Source organism: Myotis davidii, unplaced genomic scaffold, assembly GCF_000327345.1.
Source record: "Myotis davidii unplaced genomic scaffold, ASM32734v1 scaffold269, whole genome shotgun sequence".
NCBI classification, from domain to species: Eukaryota; Metazoa; Chordata; class Mammalia; order Chiroptera; family Vespertilionidae; genus Myotis; species Myotis davidii.
Genome location: NW_006383008.1, coordinates 1610632 through 1627511, shown reverse-complemented (window position 1 = coordinate 1627511; position 16880 = coordinate 1610632). Strand labels below are relative to the sequence as shown.

The 16880-nt window shown below is 40.8% G+C and overlaps 1 protein-coding gene across 2 annotated transcripts in view; it reads left to right on the top strand.

Moving 5' to 3' along the window:
• KLHL32 (kelch like family member 32) overlaps nt 1-16880 on the top strand; it is a 197167-nt gene that overhangs the window by 41399 nt on the left and 138888 nt on the right. For both annotated transcript variants that reach the window (XM_015557694.1, XM_006778235.2), the window contains exons 2-3: nt 1878-1970; nt 9880-10060. In XM_015557694.1, the coding sequence (XP_015413180.1) occupies nt 1948-1970; nt 9880-10060 (204 nt within the window). In that variant the 5' untranslated portion in view covers nt 1878-1947. The remainder of the gene's footprint in view (nt 1-1877; nt 1971-9879; nt 10061-16880) is intronic.

Below are 16880 nucleotides of genomic sequence, written 5' to 3'. Positions count from 1 at the left end.
TGCATGGAAAATCCAGAATGTCCTCTCTTTCCATCTCTTGCCTCTAACCTTTTCTCTGTATGTCTGCTTCTTTTTTTTTTTTTTCTGTTTCTTTCCCTGCAGAATTGCTTTCTTAGTTTACTAATCTACATGACAGAGAACAGAGCTGAGACTAGGGTGAGGTGAACAAGGTGCAAAATTTCAGTGAGAGCCAGAAAATTCAGGATGGAGAGAAATAATATGTTCATGTAATATTTCAAAGTTAATGATGAGCACAATATCAAAATTTTTAAAAAGGTAGGATTAGTATAAAAATAGCTCGTTTAGTGAGTTGGTTTCCAAATAATAAGGGAATTTAATTTATCTTATGATTTTTTATTATAATTTTTGGAATGTCTGAAAAGTATAAAGTTCAATGTGTCCTTTAATTTTGGATGATTTTAACCTTTAGGATACTTGTTCTTCATTTGCCTTGTCATTGGGTGAGTTTAAAAATATTTGAATTTCAGAAAGGTTAAGTGTTTTGTTACCTGTCTGTAATAATAAACATTTTTTTGCCATTTTAAAGTTCAAGTGACCATCTGTGTTAGTGTTTGTGTTAGGCTATAATAGCCTGGAGATGATAACCTAGATTCTGAAAGGAAACTGTAGCAGTGATAGATTACTAAGAAAGTATCTTAGATAATAAAACAGTGTGCCTTGAATTATTCTCAGCCCCTGCCCTACTCAGTCATAATGGAATCATTCAAAGTGATGCTCATTTTTAGGTTTGTCAAAACAAATTTGAAATAAATGAAAGTATAGATATCCTATTTTTTATAATTATAGATGAAGAAAGAAAACAAGAAATAAAAAATATAATTGTGTGAATAATGTTAGAAAAAACCTGATGTTCAATAACAATGGGATACTTAAGCAAATTATGATATATCTATATGAATTACTATATAGTCATACCCAATTGAGGGTTTGTATGCACTATAACAAATACTATATTTTAGCCATATTGGAAACCATAGTTTCCTCTTTTGTACAAATCAGCAGAAATAGGAACAGTTTAACACATTCTTTTATAAGTGTTTTTACCTTGTTATTGCTTTTCAAAATATAATTGAGGCAGAAGAGAACCTGCTTAAGATTTTCCAGGTTGGAATTAATTTTTTCACTTGAGTGTATTAGAAAGTAGGTGCTAGACCCTCTAATGAGAGCTGTAAAGCATCGTCATGGACCAGGTGCCAGACTATTCAAATAATTTAATTTTCTCTTTAGAGTTACACCAGTGATTGAAAACATGGGCTGTGAGGGGGGGCTAGAGGGTTGGGGTGAGATGAAATGAATATATAGGCAAGGAGCAATTTCAGGGTTGATAACTTCATCCTATTATATATTTCCAACTATGCTAATCCTAAAGCTCTTCTGAGAATCTATTTTTTACTAATTTTCATCCTCTCTGTATGTTATTTTTTAAATCTAGTTTTCAGAAATCTGCTCCTTGAATAGAAAATCATATTTCTGTAGACGTTTAACAAAGACATACTTTTTTAAATCTTAATTTCCCCAGTATTCATGTTTGGAAGGAAAGTAAAATCGCATAAATGATGAGTGAACTAGTACGTGTGGTTTAGAACTTTGTAGGTTTAGTTTATCAAATGTAAATTTTTCCCTTTGGCCGCCTGATGTTTTAATTTTTACTGTAGCCCTTAATTTAGCTATTGTTGGGTTTCAATAAAGTAAAAAAAAAACTTGAACACTTAACTTTTTGGACTATTGTTTATTAAAAGAGCATTCAGTCAGAATGTTATATCTCAATTGTAAAACTCCTTGGGAATCTAAGGCCCAAAGGGTGCGTTTTTTTGCATTTAGCTCACTGTGCTTTTCTTTCATGTCTTTCTGTTCAGCTGGAATGCTTGCCAATTCTGCTGCAAACCTCTAGGCTGACCCTGCGGACCCCAGAACCCTGCTGGAAAAATGCCGTCTGAACACTGCCTCAGGTGAGCCCAGCAGCATATTTCCTGGGTGGTGTAGTCAGCCCCCCAGTCTTCACACTGCACATTCCAGGACCAAGTGCAGAGCAGGGGCGCAACACATATTTGAAGGAATTAAGCCGTCCAGTCAGAGTGTGTGTGAGTTCCATATGGTAACACCAGATCTAAGTGCTGTGATCTGGTTACTAGTCAGACCTACACATGTTTCATCGTTCTTTGACTGATACTAGTTTTTATCTTTTTCTTATTTAGGATATTAACCTCCCTCAAACAAAAGGCATACTGCTATAAAGGTATATGATTTTAAAAAGTATCAGGCCCTGGCCAGGTAGCTTAGTTGGTTAGAGTGTCATCCCCACATGCCATGTTGCAGGTTCGATTTCCAGTCAGGGCACATACAAAAATCAACCAATGAATGCATAAATAAGTAAAACAACAAATCAATGTTTCTCTCTCAAATCAATAAATTTTAAAAAAATAATCAGAAAGCTATACATATATTTGACTGTCATCCTAAAGCAATCACTGGGGAGTGTGATACGTATTCTCAAAATACTCATGACATTTTCTCTTAATAATTTACTTATTTAACATATTTATTGAGCCAAGCACCCTACTTGGTGCAGAAAATCCAGCAGTGAATAACATAGATGAGGTTACTGCCCTTATAAAATGTATATTCTATGGGCAAATCACACCAGGAATAATGCAAATGTCATTGTGAGAAGTGCTTTGGAGGAAGAGTACAGGATTGCTGGGATGAGGAAGTGCCTTCGTTAGGACGTGCTCTATGATCTGAGTTCTGCAGGTGGGATGACAAGGGGAAATGCCTCAGGCAGAATGGAGCTTGGCGCATTCCCCAAACCCAGAGGCAGTCATTTAGAAAATGCAGGGTGTTCCTTTGAATGTTCTCAGTGGAGGCAAGTCTTCATCAGCCTCTGAGGAAACAAATGGATCTTCAGATCAAAGAATAAGAAAGGTGATAAACCTGGGAAATACCTTCTTTATAAAAATATTAAAAGTTGGATTTGTCTATGAAATACTGAAACCAGCTTTCCTCCACGACTCTGAAGCTATTAGGGATAACCAGTTCCCAAAATGTGTTCTGAAACAGGCATTGCTGCTGGTGGCATGGTGCCTCTGCACTCCCCAAGGGAATCTGCTGCTCTAGACCAGTGACGCTCTAGGGCAGTGGTTCTTAACCTTCTGGCCCTCTAAATGCAGTTCCTTATGTTGTGACCCCCAACCATAAAATTATTTTCGTTGCTACTTCATAACTGTAATTGTGCTACTGTTATGAATCATAATGTAAATATCTGATATGCAGGATGGTCTTAGGCGACCTCTGTGAAAGGGTAGGTCGACTACCAAAGGGGTCGCGACCCACAGGTTGAGAACCGCTGCTCTAGGGGGATGAGTTTGCCCTCAGGATACATTGTGCAAATACCTGGCAACATTTTTGGTTGTCACTCAGGGGCGGGGATGCTAAATATCTTAAAATGCGTAAGATAACCTTCCCCTAGTGCTCTCTCCCATAGCAAAAAAAGAAAACAAAAACTGATTTAACCCAGAACATTGATTTCACTGACATGGAGAAACCCTGCTCTAGATTTGGCCTCCAGCCAATAGAGCACATAAAGACCGTGGTATCTGTCTGCCACCACCTCAACCAAGTGCTTTATTTTTGGCTACCAGGATCCATGTGCAATCTTCTGAAATGATTGTTTTTCTTTAAATCTGCCATCTCTGTTTTTACTGATCAACTCCTATTGCCATCTGTCCTCCACAGCACTATCATCTCCACCGTGGTCTTTCCTTCTCTGCTGAGACCCAGAGCCCTCCCTTCCCCAGCTTTCAAACTTCCCCTGCATCCTGTGGAACTATTATCATCTGCCTCACCCTGAAAAACTCTATTCATCTCCCGACTTCATTGAGACCCGCCCTCTCCTGAGGCATCACTTCTCTTGTGGCCCTCTCACATGGTGGCATTATTATTTCCTCACGTCATGTGTGTTTTAGGAATGAGTAGAGAGATTGTTGTCACCCTGGGACATTGTTTTGCTTCGAGATCATTACTCCTCAAACTGGTTGTTTGAGAAAAAACACACACAGCAAAAACTTGCTTCTGAAGGTGGTGCTCTTTACCTCTCTCACCCTCACCTCCACTCCACTACTGTCTGGGCCATTTCCTCATTCACTGAGCGTTTAGCACAGCCGTGGGCAAACAGGCCGATCCGGCCCATTTGAAATGAATAAAACTATTGAAATAAAAGACCGTACCCTTTTATGTAATGATGTTTACTTTGAATTTATATTAGTTCACACAAACACTCCATCCATGCTTTTGTTCCGGCCCTCCGGTCCAGTTTAAGAACCCATTGTGGCCCTTGAGTCAAAAAGTTTGCCCACCCCTGGTTTAGCACCTGGTCTGTCTTCTCATCAGGAATCCTTTACAACTTCCCAGTGCTCTCAGTGTTTGCGTGGAGAATCTGTCCAACTTTGTCGCCTTGGGTCTTCAACCTGCTCATCCCCGAAGTCCTTCTCCCTTCACTGAACCACCGTCTCCCACGCTCACACCTCGGACCTTGAATCTCCAGTAGTTGCTGTTTCTGAAACCACATCAAACACTTTACTCTTACCAGGACCACTCCTTCTGTGTCTCGCTCATAGCTACCTCCACCATGGTTGTACTTGGACCTCATTGCAGTGTCTCATCTACTGGCCCTGCTACTTTCTACAACCCATCAACCTTTTTGTCCCTTCATTTCCCTTCTCATCCAGTTGAGACTCTACCACTCTTTTAAATCCTTAATTTCTCTTGCTCCATTCATTTCCCTGACAAAATCACAACTCTTATAAACCCAACTATCCAGGTCCTATGGAGATTGGTTCCCCTAAATCTTTAAATTCAACAAGTCCAAAATGCCCAGAGTTTTAATATGTTCTGGTCCACTTATCCCCTCTCTCCTGCCACCCAGAGGGCAGTCATTTTCCATAGCTGAGCCCAGCCCTGCTTCTGTGTTTTGAATTCTATCTTTCTTATCTTCTCAGCAACCTTTGACTGTGGACTGTCTGTCAACTATGTTCTGGAGACACAGCTGGCTGTGCTTCTATTCCCCTCTCTATGGAGACGAGTCACAGATTTTCACCTCTAGCCAAGACCTCTTGCTGAGCTCAGGTCCTGTACCACATCCTGCCTTGTCCTCAGATTCTAGCCATTAACATTCTGTGTGAGGGCCATGCTCCCTCCTCCACGGGATTATAGGACTTGCTGTTCCCCTCCCTGGAAACCTCTTCCCTCTCCTGTTTGCTACAGCCCACAGCTCCAGCTGTACTTCAGGAAGGCCAAATTACTTGATTAATGTGTAACTGCCTTGCTAAACTGAATGTTCCACAAGGGGTGCTACCAAGCTTGGTGTGTTCACCATTCTATCTCCAGGACCTACTGCAATACCTGGCACAGGGTGAATAAATATTTCTGGAAGGAGTGTGTCATGAACATCATGCTTTGCATGTGATTTTTTAGCTTTTGCCATCCATTTCAGAATGAAAGTTAAAGACTCGAAGTCATGAATAGCCCTGTTCCCTAAGACATCATTTATTTATCGCTCTGTTCCTCCTGGTTGCTGACATATGGCCAATCAAACAGTTGCTCCCTGGCACCACTAAAAAGCAATCTGCTGCTCAGGGCATCTGGGGCTTGCCCTGGTGTAACCCAGAGTCGGGGCCCAGGGAGGTTCAGGAACAGCCATGCTCATGGGCAGCTCCACAGGGTGCCTGGTGCTCTCACAGAGCTCAGGTGGGAGCAAATGAGGGCCCGTCTCCCTGGGAACCTGTACACTGTCCAGAAGAACCATAGTGCAAAGCATATTGATAATTTAAAGTTTTGAGAGTCACATTTTTTAAAAAGACAAAAAGAAACAGGTAAAATGCATTTTAGCTATATAGTTTAAGCCAGCATATCAAAAATATCTGGCCGCCTTTTTCCACACGATATCTGGCATCCAGTGTGTCTTTTACACTTACAGCACATCTCAACCAGGTCTGCCCGCACGCCCGTGGTCAGCAGCCACGTGCAGTGGGTGTTGTATTGGACAGCACAGTTCTAGGGGCTACCTCTGGGAGGCTGCTGGGATTGCCTCGGAGAAGCCAGCACCCTCTGCACTCACCTGGGAATTTTGAAGGGGTGACATTACTTTCATGGAAGACCTTTCCTAGTTTTAGGAAGACACTCAAATCTGTGTATCCCTGGGAAATGTGCTTCAAGTTTTGGTCTTTTTCAGTAATTTAGGAAGTTTTAGGAATATGGTTTTCCTACCTTCTTCTTTGTTCCCCACATACTGGGAAGACATTACTCCGAGTGGGGAGGTTTAATGTGCTAATTTGGTATAAGTTATAGATGCCAAGGGAGCCGTTTGCAAGCATGTGCCTGCTCCCCACCTTAATGTAGTCATGGCACATTATAGTCTTTGCTTCACCTCCTCCTCGTTTATTATCGTTGGCTTCCAAAGGGCCTACCATCTTCCAGCTGTGTTCTGTGGCCACCCATGCCTTAACATTTAGAGGGTTGAGGTCTTTTGCAGATTTACATCTGAGAGTAAGTGGGAAGTTACTTTCAGACTACAATAATGGCTTGTTGATTAATAGACCTTTATTTTATTTATTTATTTATTTTTGCCAAATGTTGCAGTATTTGTTTCTGCTTTGAAGAATTCCTAACATATTGGTTCCAAAATATTTGGAATCTGGAGCCAAGTTTTGCCTTAAATATTTAGCATGTTGTTTTCTTCAGGCTGGGATATTTCAAGCCCAGCTGAATGATCCTGCAAAATTGTGCAGCATCACAATTGTTTCAGAGCTAAGCCCTTTATTCTTGGGCAAATTTCAGTTTACAGCTGTTCTTTCCCTGGCAAGATTTATTCACTGTCAATTGATATCTGAAATTCAAATACTGACTCAGTCTTAATAAAAGGACACAAATTGTGGCACTTTCTTTGGAAAATGAGTAAGGAAACATTTTAAGGCAATTATTTTAATATATTCTTCTGTTCCACTACAAATGAAACTTCAAAATACATTTATTAAGCACTTAAGATGATATTAAAAGGGAGAAAAGTTATGAGGGTTTCAAATAAAATTTTTAACGTTATAAAAAATCTATTCTCTAGTCTAAAACTTATGTTAGTTACAGTGCAAAGATAAATATTTTGAATCATGATTTCAAAAATTTCTTATCACATGAATATGTTCATGTATATTATTTTTAAAAAGCAACTTTGATTTTGCAATTAACCATACATAATATAAATATAAAATTACTACGGACCTTGTGATGTTCTTCCCTTGCAATCATAGATACTTAATGTCTTTTTAATAGATTATCACATTTTTTGTTTTGTCTTTTTTTGTTTGTTTTGTAAGCAGGAGGATGAATTTACATTATTGTGTTGTTGGTGATAGGTTCTCAAAATGCCTGATCTTAGACCCTCAGCTTTATCTGTAAAGCAGAGATAATGATAGTATCTGCCTCATAGGATTGTTATGAATGTTAAGTAAATTAATACTTATAAATCACTAAGAGTAATTCATGGAACATAGTAAGAGCTTTGTGTTTGTAAAATATATCAAAATGTTCTCTTATTTAGGAGAGATTTTTTCAAAAACTATTTTAAAGCTTTACTTATATGATACAACATTTCTGTTACTATTGTATTCCTTCATTTCTTTAATTGAGCCATGCTAATGAACCTCCATTTTTGGCTTTGCATAGAAATTTGTATTGAAAAGTTATTTATGCTTCTGAATGCAGTTTTCAATTGCTGATATAAAAAGTCTGCTGATAGCTAAAGCCACTAGGAGATGAATATTTGATGACAGTAACCATTTCAAAACCCACTGCTGCATTACAACTGAAAATAATCCTCCCACCTTCCCACGAGAACTTCCTATATCATCACCTCCTGTCAAGTTCTTTTTCTTTCAATGGTTCTGACATTTCGGAGGCTCCCCAGTCAGAAGTGCCCAATGCAGCTAGCTTACTGGCTACACTCTGGCGTTTCACAGGAAGCATTGGCTTCCATTTCAGGTGGTGTGATTTGTGCTGAATCGTAATCTATCAGCCAACTGGAACCGCAGGCTGGGCAGAGTCACTCAAATACATTAATCATGCAGTGTAGGCCAGTGGTTACTCCCTAAGTCCTCCAAGAGGCTCTTTCCCACTCAGAGGGAGAGACTGGAGGCAGGAGTTGCCAGGATAGGAGAGACAATGCTCAATCATCCATGTGGCATCTCTCCTCAGCTTGATGAAAAGGGTGCAGACCTGAAATGGGTTGATGGTCCTTGGTCTTGTTCTGAGGGTAATTTGTGAGTGATGCCACTCCCCTCTCTTAGTCCAGTGCCAGTTCTGAGGGTGAGAGCGCTGAAGAGATTTTCATACATCTGAGCTGGAATTGTTCATAGCTGCCTGCAAATGCCGTTTGCATTTTGTGTTTATGGCATTACTTACACATTATTTTAAGAAGATCAGGGGTTTCACCTAGGAGTTTTGAAAGGATATGGGAAGAATATTTTAGAATGGGGTAGGGAATGAAGGGGGAAAGTTTCACAATGGATAAATTTAGCAACTTCGAAAAACAGAAGAGAAAATAAAATTGTATAGTCATTCACAAATCTAGTTCAGTGATCACATAGAGACATTGGTGGCTGAAACTGTAGATATATTTGACTTTCAGCCTTAAATGTTTCTCACAGTGGCATTTCCTTTCATGTTCATAATTTTCCAAGTTAAATAATAAGCAGCTGTGGTTGAATTAATTGCTTTTTGCATGGAATGGTCACTGGCAGCCCTGTTTTCTCTTACTGGCATTTGCTTCATTCTGTTTTATTTACTAACTAGAGGCCTGGTGCATGAAATTCGTGTGTGTGTGTGTGTGTGGGGGGGGGGGGTCTTGCAGCCCAGCCTGCACCCTCTCACAATCTGGGACCACTGGCTCCTAACTGCTCACCCACCTGCCTGCCAGATCACCCCTAACCAATCTGCCTGCCTGCCTGCTTGATGCCCCTAACTGCTCCCTGCCTGCCTGATCACCCCTAACTGCCTCTGCCTGCCTGCCTGATAGCCCCTAACCACCTCTGCCTGCCGGCCTGGTCACCCCTAACTGCCCTCCCCTGCCGGCCTTGTTGCCCCTAACTGCCCTCCCCTGACAGCTTGGTCATTCCTAACTGCTCTCCCCTGCCAGCCTGATCACCCCTAACTGCCTCTGCCTTCGCCCCCACCACCGTGGCTTTGTCCGGAAGGACATCCAGATGGATGTCCAGAAGATGTTTGTTCTAATTAGCATATTACCATTTTATTAGCATAGATGGAGTACTGTGTGCTGTGTGGGACTTGGTGACATCCTGGACCTCTGGTGAGTCAGGCAGGTCCAGTGGATTCTGTGCTCGACCAGTGCATGGCTGTGACCTTGCTCTGAGCTTGTGTGTCCTCAGAGGACAGAGGAGGTACAAAGCTGAGAAAGAAGCAGAGAGTTCGGGAGGGGTCATGGAGTGGACAGGGTCACCTGCAGACATGCACAGTTTGGATGCACTTTCACTGAGATGTCCACTTACTGAGGACAGAGGCTTAGAAGCAGAGGCTCACAGGCCCACAGGCATGGGTCAGTGCACAGACACAGGTGGACACACATGATTCAGAAAGAGAAACACGAGTAGGAAAGAAAAAGAACCCTGAGGGGGTGAAGAAAGAGAATTCTAGGAAAGGGGAGCAAGAGCATGGTGGAGAGAAAGAAAACGGGGGAGCCCAAAATCCCACTCTAGTACGCTGGAGCCCCCATTCCCCGTGGGTGTTGAGGGAGTGAGGCACGTGGGGCAGCCAGGGCTGCTGGAGGACGCGTGCTGACTGGATTGCTCTTCCTAGTATTCAAGAAATGCTGACAGGCCAGAGGCTCTGCCACTCGGAATCTCACAACGACAGTGTCCTGGCAGCGCTGAATCAGCAGAGGAGCGACGGCATGCTCTGCGATGTCACCCTGATTGCGGAGGAGCAGAAATTCCATGCTCACAAGGCCGTCCTGGCGGCGTGCAGCGACTACTTTCGGGTAAGTTCAGGTTGGTTGTTTCTCTTCAGATGTCAGTTAAACAGAGGATGATAAAATTTCCTGGAGTGTCACACAACCAGCAGCCAATTAGATGGTAGTTCTCAGAGTTGTACGTGTTGGGGGCCTCCCCTGGGCAGAATGAGATGGGGCCCTATTGGGATCCTCCCTCGGCTGTATATCCGGATGTCCCTCCTCTGTGTCTGAGTTGAGGGGCATTTAACATTTGACCACCCTAAGAAAGTGTGGCATTGTAGTGCTTCATCATAGGGGGTGTGAGCTGGGGTTAGGATGTTTCTAGATTCAGGATCAGAAGGGGAATCCGAAAACAATCTGATAAAATAAAGAAAGTCCCTAAAGATATGTAATGCTTCTGATTTTGTTTTTATGCATGTTCTAGTCTTAGTATTTTCCAATATTTACTCCAGGAACAGAAATGCAATTGGCCTCATGGATCTTTCTGGTTGACATGTGAGTCCATAATGGCTGAAGAAGACATGTCTTGTTTAGCAGGACTCTGGAGTTTGAGTTCTAGTAGCGAATGAGATGTGGTGACATGCTTGTTGTTTTGAAGATGAATGTGTACAGTATGGTTATAGCTAGTTGAATGCCATCTATTTAGTACTTCAGGTGATTCAGGCACTCCTGTGATTCAGGTGGTGGAAAAAGGATTTTATATGCATATCTCATTTAATCCTCCTAACAACCCATTTTACAAACACATACAAGTGCTATAAAAATCAACATTTTTCATATGGAAACTGAATCTTAGAAGTTGTGTAGTCCTATATAATAAAAGGCTAATATGCAAATTGTCCCTTTGACAGGGAATTCGACCAGGGGGCAGGGATGGCCTGCCAATCACCTGTGGCCCCTCCCCTGGCCAACCCCACCCCCGATCGGCTCCTCCCATGGCCCACCAATTGCTCAATCACCCTCCCCACCCTGAATCGAACCCGGGACCTCTCAGTCCGCAGGTCGACGCTCTATCCACTGAGCCAAACCGGTTTCGGCCAGGCCTCTAGTTTTAGATAACTCAGAGGTTAAGTAATAAGTCTCATAGTTTCTAAGTAAAATTAAAGTATGGATATAAGAAAAAAACCTTGATAATCATTAACCAGAATATCCTATATAATAAAAGGGTAATATGCAAATCGACTGAACAGAACGGGCAGAACGAATGGCTGCTATGACATGCACTGACCACCAGGGGGCAGATGCTCAACACAGGAGCTGCCCCCTGGTGGTCAGTGTGCTCCACAGGGGGAGCATCACCGGTGTCCTAGGCAGTGCTAAGGATGTCTGACTGATGGCTTAGGCCCACTCCCCACAGGGCTAAGCCAACAGTCAGACATCCCCCCAGGGCTCCCAGACTGTAAGAGAGTGCAGGCCAGGCTGAGGGAACTCCCCTCCCCCACCCTGAGTGCATGAATCTCATGCACCAGGCCTCTAGTTTTTAAATATTAATTTCTGAATATACATTATTTAATTCTTACTTAATTTTCTTTTCAATGCTATTTTGGTTGATAATTTCAAAACATTACAGTGTACAATCTATATAAATGAGAATATATATATGTATGCATGAATTTTTATGAAATTTCTTTATGAAGTTCTCAAAAATGATATAGAAACCAACTTAGGCACATGGGCAATTTGTTGGTTTGATTTGTACATTTCCAATAATCTTGTTTTTTATGATTAAGAGACATATTAACTGCACTCAATTGTGAACCAGCAGTTAAAGAGAATTTTCAAAGATGCCAAATCATAAAAGAAAGATTTTTAGAAAAAGTGTTTTAAGTGTGGTAAAACCTAGTAATGTAGAGGATAAATAGATAATTACTTAAAATGTCTATCTAAAATAAAAAGTGGGGATTTAATTATAGACTGCAGCAATGAAGCAGAATATCTGAAAAGTGACCTTTAGTTGCATTCGTATAATGATATATTTTATACACTCTCAAATTGTGGGCATTAATCTTCCAGAAAGTTTACATTAATCAGAGGATGTTTCAAACAACATACTTTGAATTATAATATATAACATGTGCACATTATCTAATAGGAGTCCTGTCTTCCTGTGTACCATAATATAACTGTCTTGGTGCTTAGCTGCTCTCCTCTGAAGTCTCTCCTGATTGGGTTTTTAATTTAATTTTGGGAAATGGTTTGATGTGTGCATGTGTGTATGTGAGCCAGTACATGCATGTGAGTGCAAGAGAGCGTTTTCCTTGTTGGCATTTAATAGTGTTTGTTGCTACTCCCAGTTCTTCATCTCTTCCACCACAATGCCCCTGATACTCTGGTAGGTTAGACACAGAGGACCTCTTTTATAATACTTGTGTTATAATGCCTATGAAGAAAGCTTTATTGTTCCCATTCTGCAGATAAGGAAGCTAAAGTGCAATAAGCGTAAATATCCTGTCCAAGGACTGCCAAACATTAAGGAGAAGAGCTGATTTTCACACTCCAGAGCATCTGTCTCCTTGAGTACCAAGTGTGCTTTCTCCACTTAACTACATAGCCTGCTGGGTTCATACACAGTTCCTTCAATGTCATCACCTGTTTGTGAGATGAAAATTAAGTGACTTGTGTATTGATTGTTCTGATCGATAAATTGAGACAAAGTTGGAACAATTGCCACAGTCTGAATAGTACAGTCCATAAAAAATTAAATTTTTTAAATAATGGATAGTAAGTATGACTGTCCTTTACTCTGGAGAGAGACATTATTATATTGGCCAGGAAGTATGCCTACCTTTTGCTCTGCAAAGAGAATGGTATCTTCCAGGATTGTAAGCAAGACTGCCTTTTGCTCCAAAGGGAAAACCACTCTGTCATTCAAACCTCTTTGCTATAGAAACATCTTTGAAAAGAGAGTTCAGAACAAAGGACAGTCAGTGCCTTGCTCTCAATACGTGCATAAGTGCAAGAGAGCCGTGGAGGACCGTCTCCCAACAACCACGTGCCCTAACTAACATTATGTTTGTCTTTCTTGTGTCTTATGCACTGCCACACTGAGATATCTGGAAGCGGTATCCTGTTTTAGGTTTTTCTCTGTATTTCACAAGCCTTATAATGTTGCTTCAGGCTTAGTCACTGCTCAATTAATATTTATTAAGTGAGTGATGTTTTCTAATTGTCATAGAATTTATGTATATTTCAATTCTTAATATCCTGCATATGAAATATGCAAATTATTCATGGATGGTTTCTTCTATGTGATCTGTTCAGGTTAATTAAGTACTTCGATGTAAATAGACTTTTGTACTCTGTATTCTGATATCTGGCAGATTATTTTGAAACTGAAGTAATGGTTCTGATTCAGGAGAGGTGAGGCTTGCAAAAGTGAGGAGAAGGCCCCAGTTTTTACATAAACAGTTTCTGTACATTGATCTGAGAGTTGGCATCAGCTTTTCTTGATTAAAATATGAATAATGAGTAGTTGAGCATAAAATACTGTGACTTCTTGTGATCATCAACATTTTAAAAGGAAGGGTGAAAACAAAGTCTTTGGCCAAGTAATGATGATTTTTAAAATAAGGTTTAATATCAGTGGTGTGGGCTGAACATGGCATTTGCCAAATGCTATAACTGAGTCAGACCAGGGACTTTTTAAATAAGAATGTAAAGCAGTGGTGGAAGGAAGGAAGGGAAGAGCTTATGAATCAGGTCTGATTTTGAATGCAGCAGCAGGGACTGTGTTCACCACCGTTTTTCCCAATTCCTGACAAATAGTAGGTGCTATTCTAATTTAATATTGGGTTATTCACTCTCTTTACTATCTATTCTTTGATCATAGACATGTCATCTTACTTCTGTGAACCTACGTTTTTTTCATTTGTGAATAGATGATCACAAAACACAGCTCTCAGAATGGCTTGATACAGAGATTTAAATGATATATTGTAATGCACTAAGCGCTGTGTCTGACACAAAGAAGACCTTCAGTGAACACTAGCTGTCTCACTCCTTGCACTAACTTGCAATTTCTAGTCATGCTCTGCCTATTTGTAGGAAAAGAAAAGAGTTCATACTTAGGCTCACCTAATTACAGACTCATTTACCTTTTGATGGGTGAGAATAACTTTTTGGTTGCATCCGTTATCATCTTTTCATTTTCTGAATCTGACACCTCCTTCCTTCTTGTGTAGAACATTCTAGTAGCCATCTGACATTTCTCCTCCTTTGGTTGCCCCTTTGCTAACCATTGTGCAGACGACTGTGTGATTACTTTCGCTGCCCTGCTCAGGTCCTCCAAAGCTCCTCACTCCCGGTCTGCCAGGCTCCTGGAGCGAGCCTTCGTACTGCACCAGCATCATTATCCTCATCTTTCTTCTCCCACCTGTTCATTTGATGTTGCAGCCAGACTGTTCTCTAAACACTCAGTTTTCCACCTGAGGGCCTTTGCCCTTCTCGGCCTTGGTAATAACTATTTCTTCCACCTGGAACTCCTATTCCCTTCTTAGTCCCTGGGCATCTACCAAGGTATACCACAGCCAGCAGCAGGTGTGAAGTCCTTCACAAAGGCTTTACCCTCTGCCATCTCCCTAAATTCATATGCAAGTCCCCCCTCCTCTGAAACCTTAAAACTAGCTTGTCTCCCTGAAGGAATTAAAATGCAACCTATGGAATGGGAGAAAATATTAGCAAAAGAATCCAATTCAAAAATGAGCAGAGGAACAGAATAGACATTTTCCAAAGAAGACATACAGTTGGCCAGTGGGTACATGAAAAGGTTCTCAATGTCACTAATCATGAGTAAAATGCAAATCAAAAATCACTTCACATGAATTAGAATGACTATTATCAAAAATGTAGGTGATAACAAATGTTGACAGGGATGCAGAGAAAAGAGAACCCTTTCATTTGTTGGTGGGAATGTGACTTCATGCAGCCACTATGGAAATGAAAGAATATGAAGGTTTCTCAAAAATTAAACGTAGAACTGCCATATAAGATCCAGCAATTCTACTTCTGAATATGCATCCAAAAAAAATAAAATCAGAAACTCAAAGAGATATTTGCATACCCATGTTCATTGCAGTGTTATTCATGATAGCCACAGCATGGAACAACCTAAGTGTCCGTCCATGGATGAATGGATAAAGAATATGTGGTTGTGTGTGTACATGTGCTTTTATATATATATATATGTAGAGTGGTAATTGCCAGGAGCTGGGAGTGGTGAAATGGAAAGATGTTGACAAAGGGTACAAACTTCCAGTTATAAAATGAGTAAATCTTGGAGAGCTAATCTATAGCAGGGTGACTATAGTTAACAAAACTGTACTTTAGGCTTGAAAGTTGCTAAAAGAGTAGATCTTATAAGTTCTTACCCCACACGCACAGCCGCCCCGTCCCCCGCCCTGCCCCCACACACACATACACACACAAAAGGTGAGGTGATGTGTTAACTAACCTTATTGTGGCAATCATTTTGCAACATATACGTGTATCAAATCATCATATTGTACACTTTAAACTTACACAATGGCATATGTTAATTACATCTCAATAAAACTAGGAAAAAAATTTTAAAGGAAATAATTTATGTCATAGTTCTTTTCACCAATAACTTCTCTGAAAGGGACTGTGACTGAGGACTGTTGAAAAACATTGAATGAGGACATATTGAACCAGAGGTAGCAGGAGAAATTAGGGGCCTTTATTGTACACTTTAAACTTACACAATGGCATATGTTAATTACATCTCAATAAAACTAGGAACAAAATTTAAAAGGAAATAATTTATGTCATAGTTCTTTTCACCAGTAACTTCTCTGAAAGGGACTGTGATTGAGGACTGTTGAAAAACATTGAATGAGGGCATATTGAACCAGAGGTAGCAGGAGAAATTAAGGGCCTTATGATCTAAAACAGTGGTTCTCGACCTTCCTAATACCGCGACCCTTTAATACAGTTCCTCATGTTGTGGTGACCCCCAATTTCATTGTTACAAATTGAACATAATTAAAGCATAGTGATTAATCACAAAAACAATATATAATTATATATGTGTTTTCTGATGGTCTTAGGCGACCCCTGTGAAAGGGTCGTTCGACCCCCAAAGGGGTTGCGACCCACAGGTTGAGAACCGCTGATCTAAAAGCATGTGTGTGTGAGAGGTGGGGGCTAGTCACCCTCTCACCCTTCTCCCTATGGCAGCCCCTCTGCCTGTGTGGACACAAAAGTTGCAGGTCCCCCACGTGGGCAGTTCTGGGCTGCAGGCCGCCTGGAAACTGTTGTTCAACATTTGCTATCTCCATCTTAAACCTCCACCAGCGCCTACACTTTCTGGCCAAGGAAGCAGATGTCTTCACTGTCTAACATAGCTTCGCATATGTGATGGTAAAGTGATTCAAATATGACATTTTGTAAAGTTAAATATTTTAGCATCATTTTCCATTAGAGGCTCAGTGTGCTCTGCCTATATAATTTTTAGTTTTGAGAGAAGATAGGAAAGCCCACGATAAAAAATATTTTTATAATCATATGCTGGGAGCCGGTCCATCCTTGCTGCTTGACACAGTCACTGCAGGGAAGGAACATCTGCACAGCATATGTTTCAAGGGACCTGGCATATATGGCATACTGTTCTTAATATGTTTGCTTACCTTCTTGGTGCTATGTGTTTTGTTTTTTTGTTTTGTTTTAAGAAAGGTTGTATCCCCAGGTAGGGATTTTTCCCTGAAGTTAGGGAGGGAATAAAACCCTTTAACTAAATGCCAGGCGGGTAGTTAATCACTTTAACTACAAACAATCACCCTTAAGCTACATAATCTTTACTCCCTGGAATGGAGATAAGAAACACCCTAAC